At 39.2% G+C, this 14,156-nt stretch overlaps 3 protein-coding genes across 3 annotated transcripts; 1 reads left to right on the forward strand and 2 right to left on the reverse strand.

Annotated features, from left to right (window-relative positions):
* Positions 1-1,557: 1,557 nt before the first annotated feature.
* nop56 (NOP56 ribonucleoprotein homolog) lies at positions 1,558-7,429 on the reverse strand. The gene is made up of 12 exons (XM_079486702.1): positions 7,100-7,429; positions 6,178-6,267; positions 5,799-5,913; positions 5,454-5,618; positions 5,061-5,259; positions 4,606-4,793; positions 3,961-4,112; positions 3,767-3,867; positions 3,312-3,460; positions 3,015-3,136; positions 2,597-2,752; positions 1,558-2,359 (listed from the first exon to the last, which is right to left on the reverse strand). The coding sequence occupies exons 1-12, from the start codon at positions 7,100-7,102 to the stop codon at positions 2,141-2,143; spliced, it is 1,659 nt and encodes a 552-aa protein (XP_079342828.1). The 5' UTR covers positions 7,103-7,429; the 3' UTR covers positions 1,558-2,140.
* On the forward strand, positions 6,521-9,420 carry mlnl (motilin-like; the record flags this gene model as incomplete). The annotated part of the gene is made up of 5 exons (XM_079487026.1): positions 6,521-6,725; positions 8,411-8,554; positions 8,726-8,851; positions 8,999-9,154; positions 9,295-9,420. The coding sequence occupies exons 3-5, from the start codon at positions 8,729-8,731 to the stop codon at positions 9,418-9,420; spliced, it is 405 nt and encodes a 134-aa protein (XP_079343152.1). The 5' UTR covers positions 6,521-6,725; positions 8,411-8,554; positions 8,726-8,728.
* Positions 8,872-13,382, reverse strand: LOC306911394 (retinol dehydrogenase 11). Its single transcript, XM_079486703.1, has 6 exons — positions 12,762-13,382; positions 12,121-12,360; positions 11,898-11,987; positions 11,628-11,816; positions 10,675-10,784; positions 8,872-10,346 (listed from the first exon to the last, which is right to left on the reverse strand). The coding sequence occupies exons 1-6, from the start codon at positions 12,922-12,924 to the stop codon at positions 10,167-10,169; spliced, it is 972 nt and encodes a 323-aa protein (XP_079342829.1). The 5' UTR covers positions 12,925-13,382; the 3' UTR covers positions 8,872-10,166.
* Between the last annotated feature and the right edge of the window lie 774 nt (positions 13,383-14,156).

Below are 14,156 nucleotides of genomic sequence, written 5' to 3' on the forward strand. Positions count from 1 at the left end.
CGCTATATAAATTAAAGTGAATATTATTATTAGGTCATCTATTTATTCAATTCAATTTTATTGTATTAATATAGCGCTTTTCACAATTGTTTCAAAGCAGCTTTACATTAATAAAAGCAGGAGAACACACAGAAAAATCGGTGGACAACATAAGAAGCAGAGTACAACGACTAAGATTAAACCGCACTAGTGAGCGTATAATAGGCTAATGCTTCGATAATAATTTATCAATGTGATGGAGTTACTTTACACAATTTCACTCATATCTGCAGTCCATTTCAGTTAAAGATTAAAGTGTTTCAGAATCAGAGTAAAACTGCGTTTTTGGAGATGTTTCAGCGGAGCGGTGTGTGATTGTGCACTACTTACGCATTCAGGCGGCCTGCAATAGTTTGGCACGGTTTTTCTCTTTGCTTTATCACTGTGGCGGTGTTGCCTTTTTTCCTTAATATGTCTTTTACCTCCTCGTATGCCTCCATGAGCATTTGTGCCTCCGACGGGGAAAAGTACGCCGCTCTAGTTGCCATGGTGAATCAGCGAGTCTGTGATCGGTGGAGGGTCTATTTGAGTGAGCCGTGAGCGCGCACCTATCCAGGGTTGGTTTCACCTGGCTTGATGAATCCGTGTCTGCTCGACCTGGCTTGGTCTTTGTGCAAATTAAGCCGGGACGCGCTTGTGTTGGCTTCATTGAGCTCAGCTCAGTCATTTATCCCGGATGTCTTAAATCTACTTTCGTGCAACAGGGCCCAGGTTCCGAAAATACCATCACATAAACCCAATGTTATCAACCCTTCACTGGCTACCCATAAGTATCATATTGCATTTAAAGTTATTTAAAACTGTATTTAAATCTAGATTAAAGACATCTTTTTAGCCAAGCATTCACTTAATGCAAAAAATGCTAAATAAACTCCCGGGAGACTGCATTTATACTTGTTATATAAACACCATGTACTGTGATTTACCTTTCTTGTGTTTTTCGGGTTTCTTATTTTCCCCAGTAAAGCTGCTTTGGAACAATGCACATAGTGAAAAGTGCTATGTAAATCAAATTGAACTTCAGAGAATGACCAGTGTATTTGAAGATGATAGATCCATTACACCTGAGAGGCATAACATCATCCTTAAATGCGCAAGATGTCATACCTTAAAAAAGATGGGACTGCAGCAAGTTAAAACCAAATCTCAGTTATGTTGCCAGCACATATTAGCAATGTGTACCAAATAAAGAGTCTAGTGAGAATCCTTTTTTGGCTGGGTTGTGTGTAAATACTACATTTAATAGCACAAAGTAACTTTCCGGAGGGCGTTTCTGTAATCCATCCTTTGTCCAACCCAGGTTTCAGAGCTCTTGCTGTATTAGGAACGGTTTTAAATATTGATTGGATAGCTTGATACAGTCTATTGATTAATGAAACCAATTCCTAAATGTACAATTGTATAAACTCTTTTAAGCTAAAAAAAAACTTTCAATAAAGGTAAACATGACACTTCCTGTAGTCAGGTTACTTTTTTGAAACCACAGTATCAACGAACATGAAGCTTGAGGTGGCATGATCGGACTAAAGGCATTATTTTTATTTATTTACAGGCCAAATGATTACACACAGCTTAATGTAACATTACAATACAATGGCTGGACTATCTGGGATGGAAAAATTGACAACACTACATGCATAATCTTATTTATCATAAGATTACAATCTCAGTATTACGGTTTCAATGTACAAAAATATTATCTATAATTTCTATTAACACACTTCCTCTAAAGACACTACTGTAAGTGATGGTAACCTAAATCCCAGTGGCATTGCATCAATGAAAAAGTTAATGCATGACAAATGTAATTCACGATTTGGATGACAAACTTCACAAAACAAAATACTTTGACGCCAAAGGGCTGTTATTTTATTTTCACTCAAGGCACAGAGATCAACCGTCCATTTCAAAAAGGTGCTTTGAGTATTTACGGTAAATAAAGCAAATTGGTATAAAAGAAATACATTTGCTAGTCATCAATGCATGACATTTGCTTGGCTCACAAGCATCTCCAAAACGCTTCCGACCAAAGCTCAACACTGATAATCAAAAACTAAAATCTGTACAATACAGAAGAGGTCCAGTCTGGATTCAATTGAATCTATTCATCCTCCTGCTCAGCCTTCCTTTTCTTTTTTTTCTTTTTCTTCTCAGTCGGATCGGCTTCCTCTTCAATCTCAGGCTCTGCTTCTATGGCCTCACTCTTTCTCTTTTTCTTCTTGGAAGGCGTTGCATCTACCACTCCATTTGAAGTGAGCTCTTCGGGTTGTTCTTCAGCCCGCTTTTTCTTCTTTGTGGTCACTTCTGCATCTCCATTCCCCTGAAAGTAAAAAAAAAACCTTCAACAACTTGAAAGAACGTGCAAAGTCAACATCATCCGAGAAGCTCAGATGTTCTGCTCACTTCAGTGATCAAACCCACTGTTATTGGGCCTGTCAATGGTTCGGAGAAGTTTTGCTCTGGCATGTCCGATATGAGACGGGTCTATCAAAAGATCTAGCCTCCAGTATTTCCATGCCACATTTGCTAACAGAATTTCATCGTAATCGACACGTACCTCAACATCTCCTCCGTTGGATTTGCCTTTCTTGGTCTCCATATCTTCATCCCCTTCAGCTGTGGAAAGAGCATCTAGCCTTTTCTTTTCTCTCTTCCTTTTCTTCTTTTCCTTCTTCTCAAGCTTCCGTTTGACCTCGGCCGCTACCACGCTGGCCTTTGGGACAGAAACGATAAGTTATACGTCTGCATTTTTGAAAGCCAAACATAAGGTGAACCTTATGGCGGTGCTGTGTCAGGCTCATTAAATCAGTATTTGCCTCCATTTTAGAGTCAGGATAAGAAAGAGTCATCATTCACAACAAAGACAATTGGATTGTCATTTCTCCAGTAACGCTGCTTATGAACAATGCACATTGTAAAAAGCGCTACATAAAAATCACATTGAATTGTAGAAATCGTCGTTTGGAAGAGCTTACCTCTGCAACGGCCTCTTTCATGACATCCAAGTTCTTCCGTGGAGTATCTCCGGTCTCGTAAAAGGACAAACGTTCTTCCACCTGATCACGCAGTTTGTCTCCGAACACACTTGTTTGCACCTCTGTGGTACATTTTGCAGATGTAAATGTGACGATAAACACTCCAAGATAGTTGTTTTAACACTTAAGAGTTCTGCTCAGGATATTCTTTTCAACATCCACCTGGGTGGGTTGCTGATGACGAAAAATAAAAGCATCATCGCAGAAACTCTGTTGGTGTGAGAATTTTACACTCACCTGAAAAGCAGTCAATGCGAGACGCGATTGTACATTTGTTGGCAAGGTAACGAGAGATGCGACCTTTGTTCTTAGCTGCTGCACGCCCGATGAACGTTGAGTGGAAAATGAGACCATACTTTGGTGTGTTTCCTCTGGTCTTGAGCGCCCTGTTTTATGAAACAAAATATAAACCATCTACACAACTACTTGGCCACGTTACAATTCTGCTAGCTGAATGACAACTTATGATCTATAAAGAGAATCCTGACTCAGATTCTCAACATGACATCTTCCAATATAACTACCTCTCATAAACCTTAGCAGCTGTTCAGACTGGGGGGTACGTGAGGTCGAGCGGGATCACTTTTAAAACGTGCTCGCAGACCCGATTAAATCACCCGCTCCTGCTACGCCCCGGCCCTGCCATCACCACAGCTGTATGAAACCCCAGCAGGGAAGGGGAGCCCCAGTACCTGAACAGGGCCTTCTCTGCCCCCAAGATCTGCACCGTGGAAGCCGGATATTTAGCCAGGTTTGTTAAACTTCCAGCATGGGAGATGAGACGTGCACCGACCTATTAAATAAAATGGATGTCAGTTAACAAACAAGCAGATTTTTTGAAATTGATTTTTTGTTTAAAGAAAAACACTTCAGGTTAAATACATACCACATCACCAATGAGAGCGGCTAAATTTGGCGCCACCTGGCCCATTTTAGAACGCAGGTACTCTTGTAGCTCCTGTCTGTAGTTTGATAGTGACACCACGCGAGTGGAGAAGCTCTCTATGTTGATCAGATCAATAGGAGAGATGTCCATGCCTTCAGAATGAAACAAAAGTTAACAATAAAATAAGCATGTTATTTGTTGACAGTTTACACAAACTGTCTTCATTTACTCTCCATAAAGTTGCTCACAATCTGTATTAATTAATTGTTGATGAAACAAAGATGTTTGGAAGAATGCTTATAACCAAACAACCACCATAGAAACATTTTAAATGGTAGTCAAAAGAGCCCCAGAACCGTTTGCTTTCCTACAAAAATAAATGACAATGGTAGTCAGTGGTGGCCTAGAACAGTTTGGTTACTAGCATTTTTTTCAAATATCTCTAAGAAATGAAAACAGATGTGGAACAACTTGAGGGCGAATAAATGAAGCCAGAATTTTCATTTTTGGGCAAATCCCTTTAGATGTTCAGATAGTGAGGTATGTTGTCATCACATAGTTTCAGTGGATTGACAGATCACAAAAACATCATAACATCTCCAGGTCCAAACAGAACTATCAAACACATCAAGCTCGTCATCTTACCCATCGAGCTACGAGACGCGTCAAGAATGGCCTGAGCTTTAGCGCTGTCCATGATGATCTCCTCAATCGCTCCCAGCATCTCCTCCGATAGTTCCTTCCTGTTCCCGATCAGCTTGGCCAGCTTACAGTACATGCTGTTGTCGTTCACTATCTTAATCAGCTCTGGGAAATGGTATCCGTACCACTCTCTGTGCAGATAAGAGAAGCGTTACTGATACAAGATAAAGTACATCCGTCATTTTCGAAAAACACATTTAGAACACCCGACACAATTGGATTGCTTAATGAGCTGTCTCCCCCCTCAGGCGGTGTTCTGTCCAGTCTGAGGAACTGAGCACTCCTAAAGTAAGGATTTTTATGTCCCTCCATTTCCTGTACAGCCAGTGCACAGGGGGCACTGTCTGTGGTAAGCACTAGGAGGTAACTAATTCACAAAACCCTATAAACTTTCTTACCGCACACGCATGGAGAATGTGTTGATGTCTTTGTCTAGTTGATCTAGGAGAGCAATGGACTGGATGATCATGTTGTCTGCTCTGTTGACATTAAACTTGACTTTGGCTCTGGAGTAACTGTGACCCAAACCAAGTTGAGCTTTGGACGCAGCCTGGGCCGTGAGCCCCTTGACCAGGGAGTGAAAATGCAGACGGACACCTGTCAATCACAGCGGATGTATTAATAACACGTCGCAAACTGAAAAACTCATGTGTTTTTATTTGCCTACTGTTCAGCTTTTCAGTATAAAGCATCAGAAATCAGGTGTTGAAATGACATCATGACAGCAAGACGAATATTTGGTAATGCTCATGTTTTTTATACTTAAAATCATCTTGAATAACCCTGCTCACCTCGTATTATTTCAGCAACTACGCCTCCTGTTTGGATAGAAAAGTCAAGCTCCTCCTGCAAGGCCGCCCCAAGTTTGGCATCAGACACACCCAACATTGCCTTCTTTTTACCTCCGGACGGAAGGTTGGTCTCCAAGAACAACTTGAGATCGGCATGGACGACTCCTGCAGAGAATAAAAAAGAATTAAGTTCACATTTAAACAAATCACTTCACAGCGGCAGTTTCTCAGATGTGTCTCAGTGTAATTGGAAAGCTGTCCTCATTCTATTTCAGTGGATTGACAGATTACATTTACATCATTGCATCTGCTTTACATCAAAAGATGAACCTTGTTTCCTCTTACCTTCAGAAACAGCATTTATGTTTTCAAGTGCACCCTGGGCGGATTTAAATGGAAAGAAAGCGCTCAATCGGACCACAGCACTGAATTTCCCAACATTTAAAACGCTCTCTTCCACCTATGAAGAAACAAAAAGATATCGAAACTGCGTTGATCCAGTACAAATTGTGAAATTTTTAGATGAATAATTGGCAAGAGCTTCAAGGATTTCTTTACCAACAAATATGTGAAAAAAACAAGTCCATCTAAATTTGTCTCTTTTGTAAACAGTTTAGCAGTTTTTTTAACACACAAAGGTGATTGAAATCCATCTTAATGGTAGTCGTAAACGTGCATTTAGTGGAATGCACATTGTATATATTGCAAGTCAAAATAAACCAACCTGTGGTAGAAGCATCCCGATCTCTTCAACTTCTTTGATGGCGAGTAATGCATATCCAGCCGCATGCTCGAACAGCACATGTAACAGCACCTGAGGAAAGGGGGCAATTGTCCGTCATCATCAACACCATAAATCATTCTTTTAGCAACAAAATAAGGGACAAAGTCCAAACTGCAAATATCGCAACATCATTAATATTTATACGTTTCGCTATTAACGAAATCTATGCTACACATTTTTAAACGCGGTCTGTTAAAGCTACGGAGCAACACTGGCACGTGCACGGCGCCCACGTGGTGTCACAAATACGCTTTAAAACGTGCATTTATTTTTAATATACGTCATTGCGTAATCGAAATCGCAGATAGGTGTCGTTAATAAATTACTCGTTTAGGTTTTATTGCATATTCAAGCCTTAAGGACGCATATTAGCATGGGTTACACACCACGTGTTCCTCCTATGGATCAAATCTCTTCTCGCAACATAACGTTACTGCATTAAAAACCGACGGGCATCGCGTAAAACCGCGGAGATAAACAAACACGAGGTAAGTAAAATATAAAGACTTAAGAGGTGAGTGCGTTAGTTTGCTTTTGTGCCTGTAATGGCTTCCAGTGTCATACTGAGGCCTAACTTAGTGTGGTGCCAGATTCACACTTCATCCTTCAAAATACTTAAAGTAAATGCAAATATGTGGAGTGTCCAGCGTTAAACTCAACAGATCAGAAGCAACAACTTCAAAATAATGTTTAGTAAGATAAATATTTTAATGGGTATTCAACACCACCATGCACACTGGCTAACGTTACGTTACTAGATGAAAACTTACGCGATAAATAACGTTAAGCTTTTCAAAACCTTGCTAAAACAAAGATCTCTTGATTTATGAGCGACTAAATATATATATACAACACAACTTACCATTTTTAGCGTTTAGATGCGCCACGCGTGCGAATGCGCTCAGCTCCACGAGATCTCTTCTCGAACAGGAAAGAGAACCACATGCTCGAGCACGGAACACCCTCGCGCTTATGCGTCTTCTCTTCTCGCGATACTTCAGAACTAGCCTTTTCCCGAGTGTACGCCACCTGTCGGAAATACCTGCCGTTTAACGAAAATAAACCCCGTAATGAATAATAACATATTATCTAAATTACATATCAAAATGGTAAATCTAAGTATTACAAAAGAGCAAAAAATAATGTATAAACAAACAAGAAATTTGACATTTCATTATAAAACAAGGTTCTCAAGTTTTATCAAAAGCTTGGAGTGAGATCACATGCGGTTAGGGGAGGAGCCCCGCCCCCCCCCCCCCATTTTACCCATTGTTCATAATTAACCAGCACAGATTACATGTAGCATTATTCATGTAACTATAAAGATTATTAATAAAGTAAATAACTTTAAATAAAATGAAGAAATACAGCTTCATTCCTTCCCATATGCTTTAACATTTCCCTTAGTTTTGTTTTTACTGCATCAATATGTATACGATGGGCCATATATTACATGTTCTAGCCTAAAATGTTAGACGAGCTTTCTTCCAACTTTCCTTCTCCATCACGACGTGTGTTCGCGCGATATTGTTGATTATCTAGTAACGAACGTACGGTGGCCGAGAATGTTCAGTCAAGTTCCGTGGGTTCGCGCATCTATGTTGCCTAGTAACGAATGCAATCTGGCCGGAAACTTCACTTTGTGTGCCTGCGCCTCGTATACAACTTTATATATAAAGCTTGCAGGACAACTTGGTTGGCATTGCCTTTTCGGCGTGAGAAATACACGGTGTGGCGAGTGAGCGTGTGAACTGGTTGAATTGCGTGTCTCACGGCCAATGCGTGAGACTTGAGAACCCTGTTATAAAATAACGATATAAAGAAGAAAACAGAAGAAAAAATGGAGCTATATGTTCCAAGTATTTGTTTAGAGGATCAAGGAACAGTTGAAGTGTTATGGCAGGAAACATATCTGGTTGCACACCCATTAAAACAGTGATAATCAGAAAAAAGTGTCACTATTAACCATCCACAGTAGTAAATTCCAGTGTTGACATGATTTTTTGAGATAAAATTCTTTTTATAATCGTATACCAACATCAGAAAGCAATCCAGAGTGGATTTCTTAGAAACCAGAAGACTAAAAAATTAATCCTCGATATAAAATACTCTATAGAGTGAGCACAACCAAGTTATGTCAAGTCCCTGCTGTATCTCTTGTGTTCATGGTCAGGGTGCGGGAGTTTATGGAAACGTACGTCAGAGATAGTAAGTACCACCTGTGATCAAAGACTTTCTATAAAGCCTTGACTGCTCCCTGACCACCGATAGAACCACACGCAGCCTGCTACAACCACGACCTGCATACTGTATAAAGGTATTAACACTTTTGGCTTGTTTCTTTCACTTGTTCAATCTCATCCTTTCTGTTGTCATGTGTTTTTTTTTGGATGACTCCCAAACAAAAATTCTCCATATCAAGTTGGAAAATAATCTGGTGCTCTTATTTTTTGTATATGGACTCACTTGTGTGTATATGTCTTCACAGTTCATGTCAATGATGCAAAGATCAGTGACCAGATGCTTGGTTCTGGTGTGTATTGTTGCCCTGCTGGCAGAGCAGGCCGAGGGTCACATCACATTCTTCAGCCCAAAAGAGATGAGAGAGCTCAGGGTGAGAAAACCAAACCAGTAGACCGTCTGAAATATTTATTTGGCATCTAATTAAAACAGCAGCACTCTGAAACATACTGTATAACACGAACAGATGTTTTCTTTATCATTTTATTTTATATAAACACTGTTTTGGCATCTTTAACAGGAGAAGGAAGGCAAGAAGGATGCTGAACTTCGGGCAGAGAGCAGTTTGATTGATGAACTGTCTGTAGTAGAGACAGCGGTGAGAATCCTTGCATGTATTTCATTTATTATTAATTACAGATATTTAAATCATTTTTTTCATAGAAAAGCAATTGGATAGCATTTCATTGTATGAAAAATAAGAACTTCGCCATAGTGTAACTGGAGGGAAAAAACATATTGAGGTCTAAAACCACATGACAGCATTTTAATGAATTAATCACTGCATCTTAGCAAATAGGCTGTTTATGTTTGAAGGGTCAACAGGTTGAAGTTGGATTGAAACTCACTGCTAAAAACGGCCACATTGGGTCTGCTGTTGGTAAGATGCTGCAGAACATCTTAGAGGAACCAAATGACGGTAAGGACAAAGAAACCCAATAACATAAAAAAATTGACATACACTCACACAAACCACTTTAATATCTACTTTACCCTTTTTTTGACAGAGGAATAAGGCATTTTTATGCACTTCTGAATGACAATTGCAGCCTGACGATTTGCCACGATTGCAAGCACAAATGTTTATTTACTAATGTAAAGACAATCGCAATAAAATGAAATTGCATGCACATGTAGTTTCCTGTCATCCATTTTGTCCACTTTACATCAGTACTGCAGTTGAATCTGAATTTAAGCTTATAACAGCATGTTAACCAGCAATTTGCCGGTTGCACTATAAATGTCCTGTTTAATGTAACCCATTGTGTCTATTGAAAATAATCTCAAGTGGAAAGTACTTAGTACTTCCTGCTTAAAGAGCACTTTAACTTCTACTCAAGTCACTTTTTTGATAGTGCAAAATAAAATACACTAACCCTCTTATCTCAGCAGGTAGTGGTCTAGCTTTTGTTGAAACTAGTAACTTTGTATTAGCACCAATTGTACTATTGCTCTTTGTAGGACATATCGCTTATTGCTCCCTGAACTCTTTTTTTTAAGTGTTGTACTTTTACTCTGGATCTCTAGTACTTTATACATCTCAGCCTGGGGTGTATAGAGTGATGTGTTTACTGGCAGTCATGTTGTGATTGACCAAATGATTTAAAATGATTTAGAAAAAATACTTTTATATATTGCCTTGTATGGTGGATAAAACATATAGGTTTGAACCATGAGATCTGATGAAGTTAAAGTTTCGATGTCAGTCTCTCACAGATCTCAAATTCCTTAAGCCCTAGAGCTTGATCTCTGGCAGGGGGCGCTGGTAGAACCATGGAACAGTCGCTATCAAAGTATTTTCCTGTTATTCCTTCAGTTTCCTCTGACACAGCGCAGTATATTGTGCTGACTGCTCCTTCTTTAGAGCTCTGCGATTTGAGAAAGACACATATAACAAAAATAATTCTCAAGTACTACACTAATAAAGCAAAACAAGTTAAGCTTCTTTCACATTTCGACCTGTGACCCATGCTCATGAAACCATGACCTGTTTAAAATTAATGGCCTGGAATGTGTTAACATTGTTTCAGAATGCAGCAAGAATGAAAAGTATAAACACATGTCGAGTGTCAAATTTCTGTCTGCACTCACTTTCAGTAAAACCAATGTACCAGAGTCATGGTTCCAGAGAAGCGGGGACATGTTTGTATGTTTTGTCTATCAACAAAGCATTAAGTGAGTGTTATTGTGACGTACTTTAAAGAAGAAAAATCCCACCAAGTTGAAGAGGAAGCGGACAATGAAGTTATAGTTTCTCATGACTTCTGTCATGACTATACCAGGATGAAGAGAGTTTGCTGTGACTCCTAAAACACGTAGAATATAAAAAAACATTTATTTCCATTTTTGTTTGAAGAGACAAAAATGTGTATGTTGCATTTTCTTTCTCTCTCTCTGAGCATTTACTCTCGGTGTACATTGATTTAAATAAGGTCACAGGTTCTACCACCTATGCCACTTTTAATACGTTTGGAAAACAGTCATTGGTGCCAAGTCTATAAAGCATGCAAATACTGTATATATACGTCTGCTGTTTTTGGGTGTATAAGGCTTTTTTGGTTCTGAGTATACGTTTGTGTAGTTTTAATGTTTCAAAGTACAGAAGTCGAATCTCTCTCTCTCTCTCTCTCTCTCACTCTCTCTCTCTCTCTCTCTCTCTCTCTCTCTCAAATTTCCCTTATTTCATCTATTATGCAATCCCATTTTCAGAGGAAAAAGCTTCCCTACCATTTTTAAGAGATTCTTTTTATGTGTGTTAATGGAAAGTGGATTGACTAATGGCAGGACAATGTGTTCTTTGTTTTATTTGGTAATGCCAGTGGCACAGATGTTACACATTTTATCTTTAAGTCTCTGTTTTCTCTCCATTTAAAATCCTCGAAATGTTCAGGAAACCAAATAATTTGTTAATATTTGGGAATATTGACTAACCTTTCATGCACTTACAATAGCCGCCCTTGTCTTTTATATCGAAGCAAATGTAATGAAAATGCATACATCCAAATGAGTCTGCATCTGTCGCAATATAGTTCCTGATCCATTCCATTTCTACTCATCTAAATTTAATTTAGATTCACTTCTCATTTTCTAAAGACACTGGCACATGACAACTCAATGGAAACAGTAATGAGGAAATGTTTGGCGTGTACCTGTGCCTTTAAGCCTACGTGCCAGCTCATTGGTCCAGATGATGTTGTGCAGCTTTGTGTGGTTATAAACACTGTCCATCACATAGGTTAGATTTTCCCCTTTGAAATGAGAGAAGTCCACCTTCCCTCTCCAGTGATTCAAAGAGGAAACATTTACAATGCGAGCAGGGGCTGATTTCTTCAGCAGGTCTGCATGATAATGAAAAGGCCAGATCTGTTATTTTCACATAAATATGCTATGCTATTTCAACATTTACATTTTTGTCTAACCTGAAAGCAAACTGGTAAGCAGGAATGGCCCAATGTGGTTGGTTGCAAATGTGATTTCCAGCCCATCAGCTGTAATTCCTTTCGGAAGGCCTGTAGGTGTAAGCAAACCAAAATGAAACTGTTAAATCATAGACAGCTTAAACCAGACAGACCAACCAAACCAGCTAAGCCTGCTTCCAAAAATGTAAGGGATGTAAACAAGTGCAAAAAACTGCATATCTACCCGAGGCTCCCGCATTATTGACCAATATGTGCAATTCCTTCTCTTCTTCCAAGATCTGAGTGGCAAACTCCCGGACAGAGTCAAGGGAGGAAGTGTCAACCAGACGCAGATGTACATTCTCATTCCCACTCAGTTGAATGATTTCTTTCAGAGCTGTCATCCCACGAGCCTCGCTCCGGCATGCCAGGATCACCCTTGCCCCGCGACGGGCAAAGTCCAGGGCAATGAACTTCCCAATCCCTGACAAATAAAAGCAGTGCAACAAAAATGTGTTTGTGCTCTAGATATGTGTGACATGCTGTTCACGGATTTCCAATGTTGAAAACTCGTACATTTAAAGAATGACATTATAGTATTGTTCATGATATCCAACTTTTTTGTCAGCAATGGTTAAATAGTTGTCTATTACTGCTGTCAGCTTTAACAAGTCAGCTACATAAGTATCTACATAAAATGATATCTTTTTTAAAAGTATTTATCATGGGCTATATTTCATAATACTTTAAAAAAAGGAATGTCATAAAGTGTTATTCTTGTGTAAATACATTTCGCGTATTTATAAAAACGATTCAACTCGTATTATATCATTAGTGAAGACCTTTATAAATAACACAATTTTAAAAACAAAGTGTGTTGCTTACCTGTATTGGCACCAGTGACAATCGCAGTTTTCCCATTTAATTTAACAGGACAAACGCGCGGGTCCCAAGAACGTGTCCGCCGAGCGCGCACAGTGACAGCCAATATCACCGTCGATATCGCCCACAAGGGATGGGAATATATGTCACTCCACTCCCACGACATTGCCAAGTCTTTGTGGCACTAAAGTAATTCCTCAGTATGTTTAAAAAGAAACTATATTTAGATGAATGCTGAGCGCATTTCCTGGGTGACCATGGGCACCGCTGCGCACAGGGCAAATACCATCCGTGCATTGAACATTATTCAAGGCTGTGTATTCCCCTCATTCACGTAGCTACAGACAGACTCCGCAGGGTCTTAACGTCTGAATGCAACAATCACAGCGAGACAGTATAGGTTACACATTAACATGGACAGCCTTGAAGGGAATTACACAAATATAAAACGTGAATTTACCTTACATATTCTAAATCAGCAGCTGTTTTTGTCAGTATCAGAAATTAAGCTTACTACACACAAAATATAACAAGACATTTACATTAACATTAACATTTGGCAGACACTCGGGCCTAACATTTTATCAGTTTCTACCACAGGGTCCATAAAACATTCTGCTATCTGCTGGTATGATAGTACCAGTCCAAGGTCACTATTGGAGTACTGTTAAGGCCATCAAAAAAGACATGTTTGATATTTTATACCTCGCAAATTAAGAAAAAAAATATTTAGTTAGAGGCACGTCCATATATTACCAACCATGTATGAACAATCATAGAATAGTGTCAATAAACAATTTGGATTATCACTGCATTTATTGTTCTACATGCACTTATTATTTTTTAATTTAGAACGTTCTTGAAGAAACACTCTCAACAGTAGAAAGGAAATGTAGGATGTTAGAAAGTTTTCTGCTGTGCTCAGCATTCCTTTGAGCTAACAGTTTTTTTGTAATATTTCCCCTTTTTTTTACTCCATGAATCAATCTGTGCACACATACCTGGGATTGTTGGAACAGGAAGTTGTGACAGCTCTGAGCAAATGTTCTTTCCTTTCCCAAACCTTCCGACCTCACAAAGTATGATATCAAGTTGTCATCATTATGCAGTACCCTTACCATTTACAGGAGAACATATTTGGCCCACAAAACATATTTTTAGGTTTGTATGAGTGTGTGTTTGTTTATGCCTCAGAGTATCGGGTGGTTAAGATGAGCACAGAGGCGCTATCTCAGCACACCAGATGCAGAAAGTGTCCTTGCAAGCCCAGATAGAAGGAAAGGTCTCACGTGTACTGTAGAAACCTAAAATCAAATCCCTGTAGTTTTAGTTAAAAACCTTCTCTAAGGAATATGATCAGCATGTGAAGACTATGCACAGAAAATAATTTGCACTCAA

Source organism: Barbatula barbatula, assembly GCF_947034865.1.
Source record: "Barbatula barbatula genome assembly, chromosome: 22".
NCBI lineage: Eukaryota > Metazoa > Chordata > Actinopteri > Cypriniformes > Nemacheilidae > Barbatula > Barbatula barbatula.

What these genes read in the sequence shown, in the direction of transcription:
- LOC306911394 (XM_079486703.1), bottom strand. Translation starts at nt 12,924, where the DNA reads ATGTCGTGGGAGTGGAGTGACATATATTCCCATCCCTTGTGGGCGATA. An exon ending in ACGTAGGCTTAAAGGCACAG is followed by an intron (nt 10,785 to 11,627) that starts GTACACGCCAAA and finishes TACGTGTTTTAG; the next exon opens with GAGTCACAGCAAACTCTCTT. An exon ending in TGGGATTTTTCTTCTTTAAA is followed by an intron (nt 10,347 to 10,674) that starts GTACGTCACAAT and finishes CTCAAATCGCAG; the next exon opens with AGCTCTAAAGAAGGAGCAGT.
- nop56 (XM_079486702.1), bottom strand. An exon ending in TCGGGATGCTTCTACCACAG is followed by an intron (nt 5,914 to 6,177) that starts GTTGGTTTATTT and finishes GTTTCTTCATAG; the next exon opens with GTGGAAGAGAGCGTTTTAAA. An exon ending in CCGCTCTCATTGGTGATGTG is followed by an intron (nt 3,868 to 3,960) that starts GTATGTATTTAA and finishes TTTATTTAATAG; the next exon opens with GTCGGTGCACGTCTCATCTC.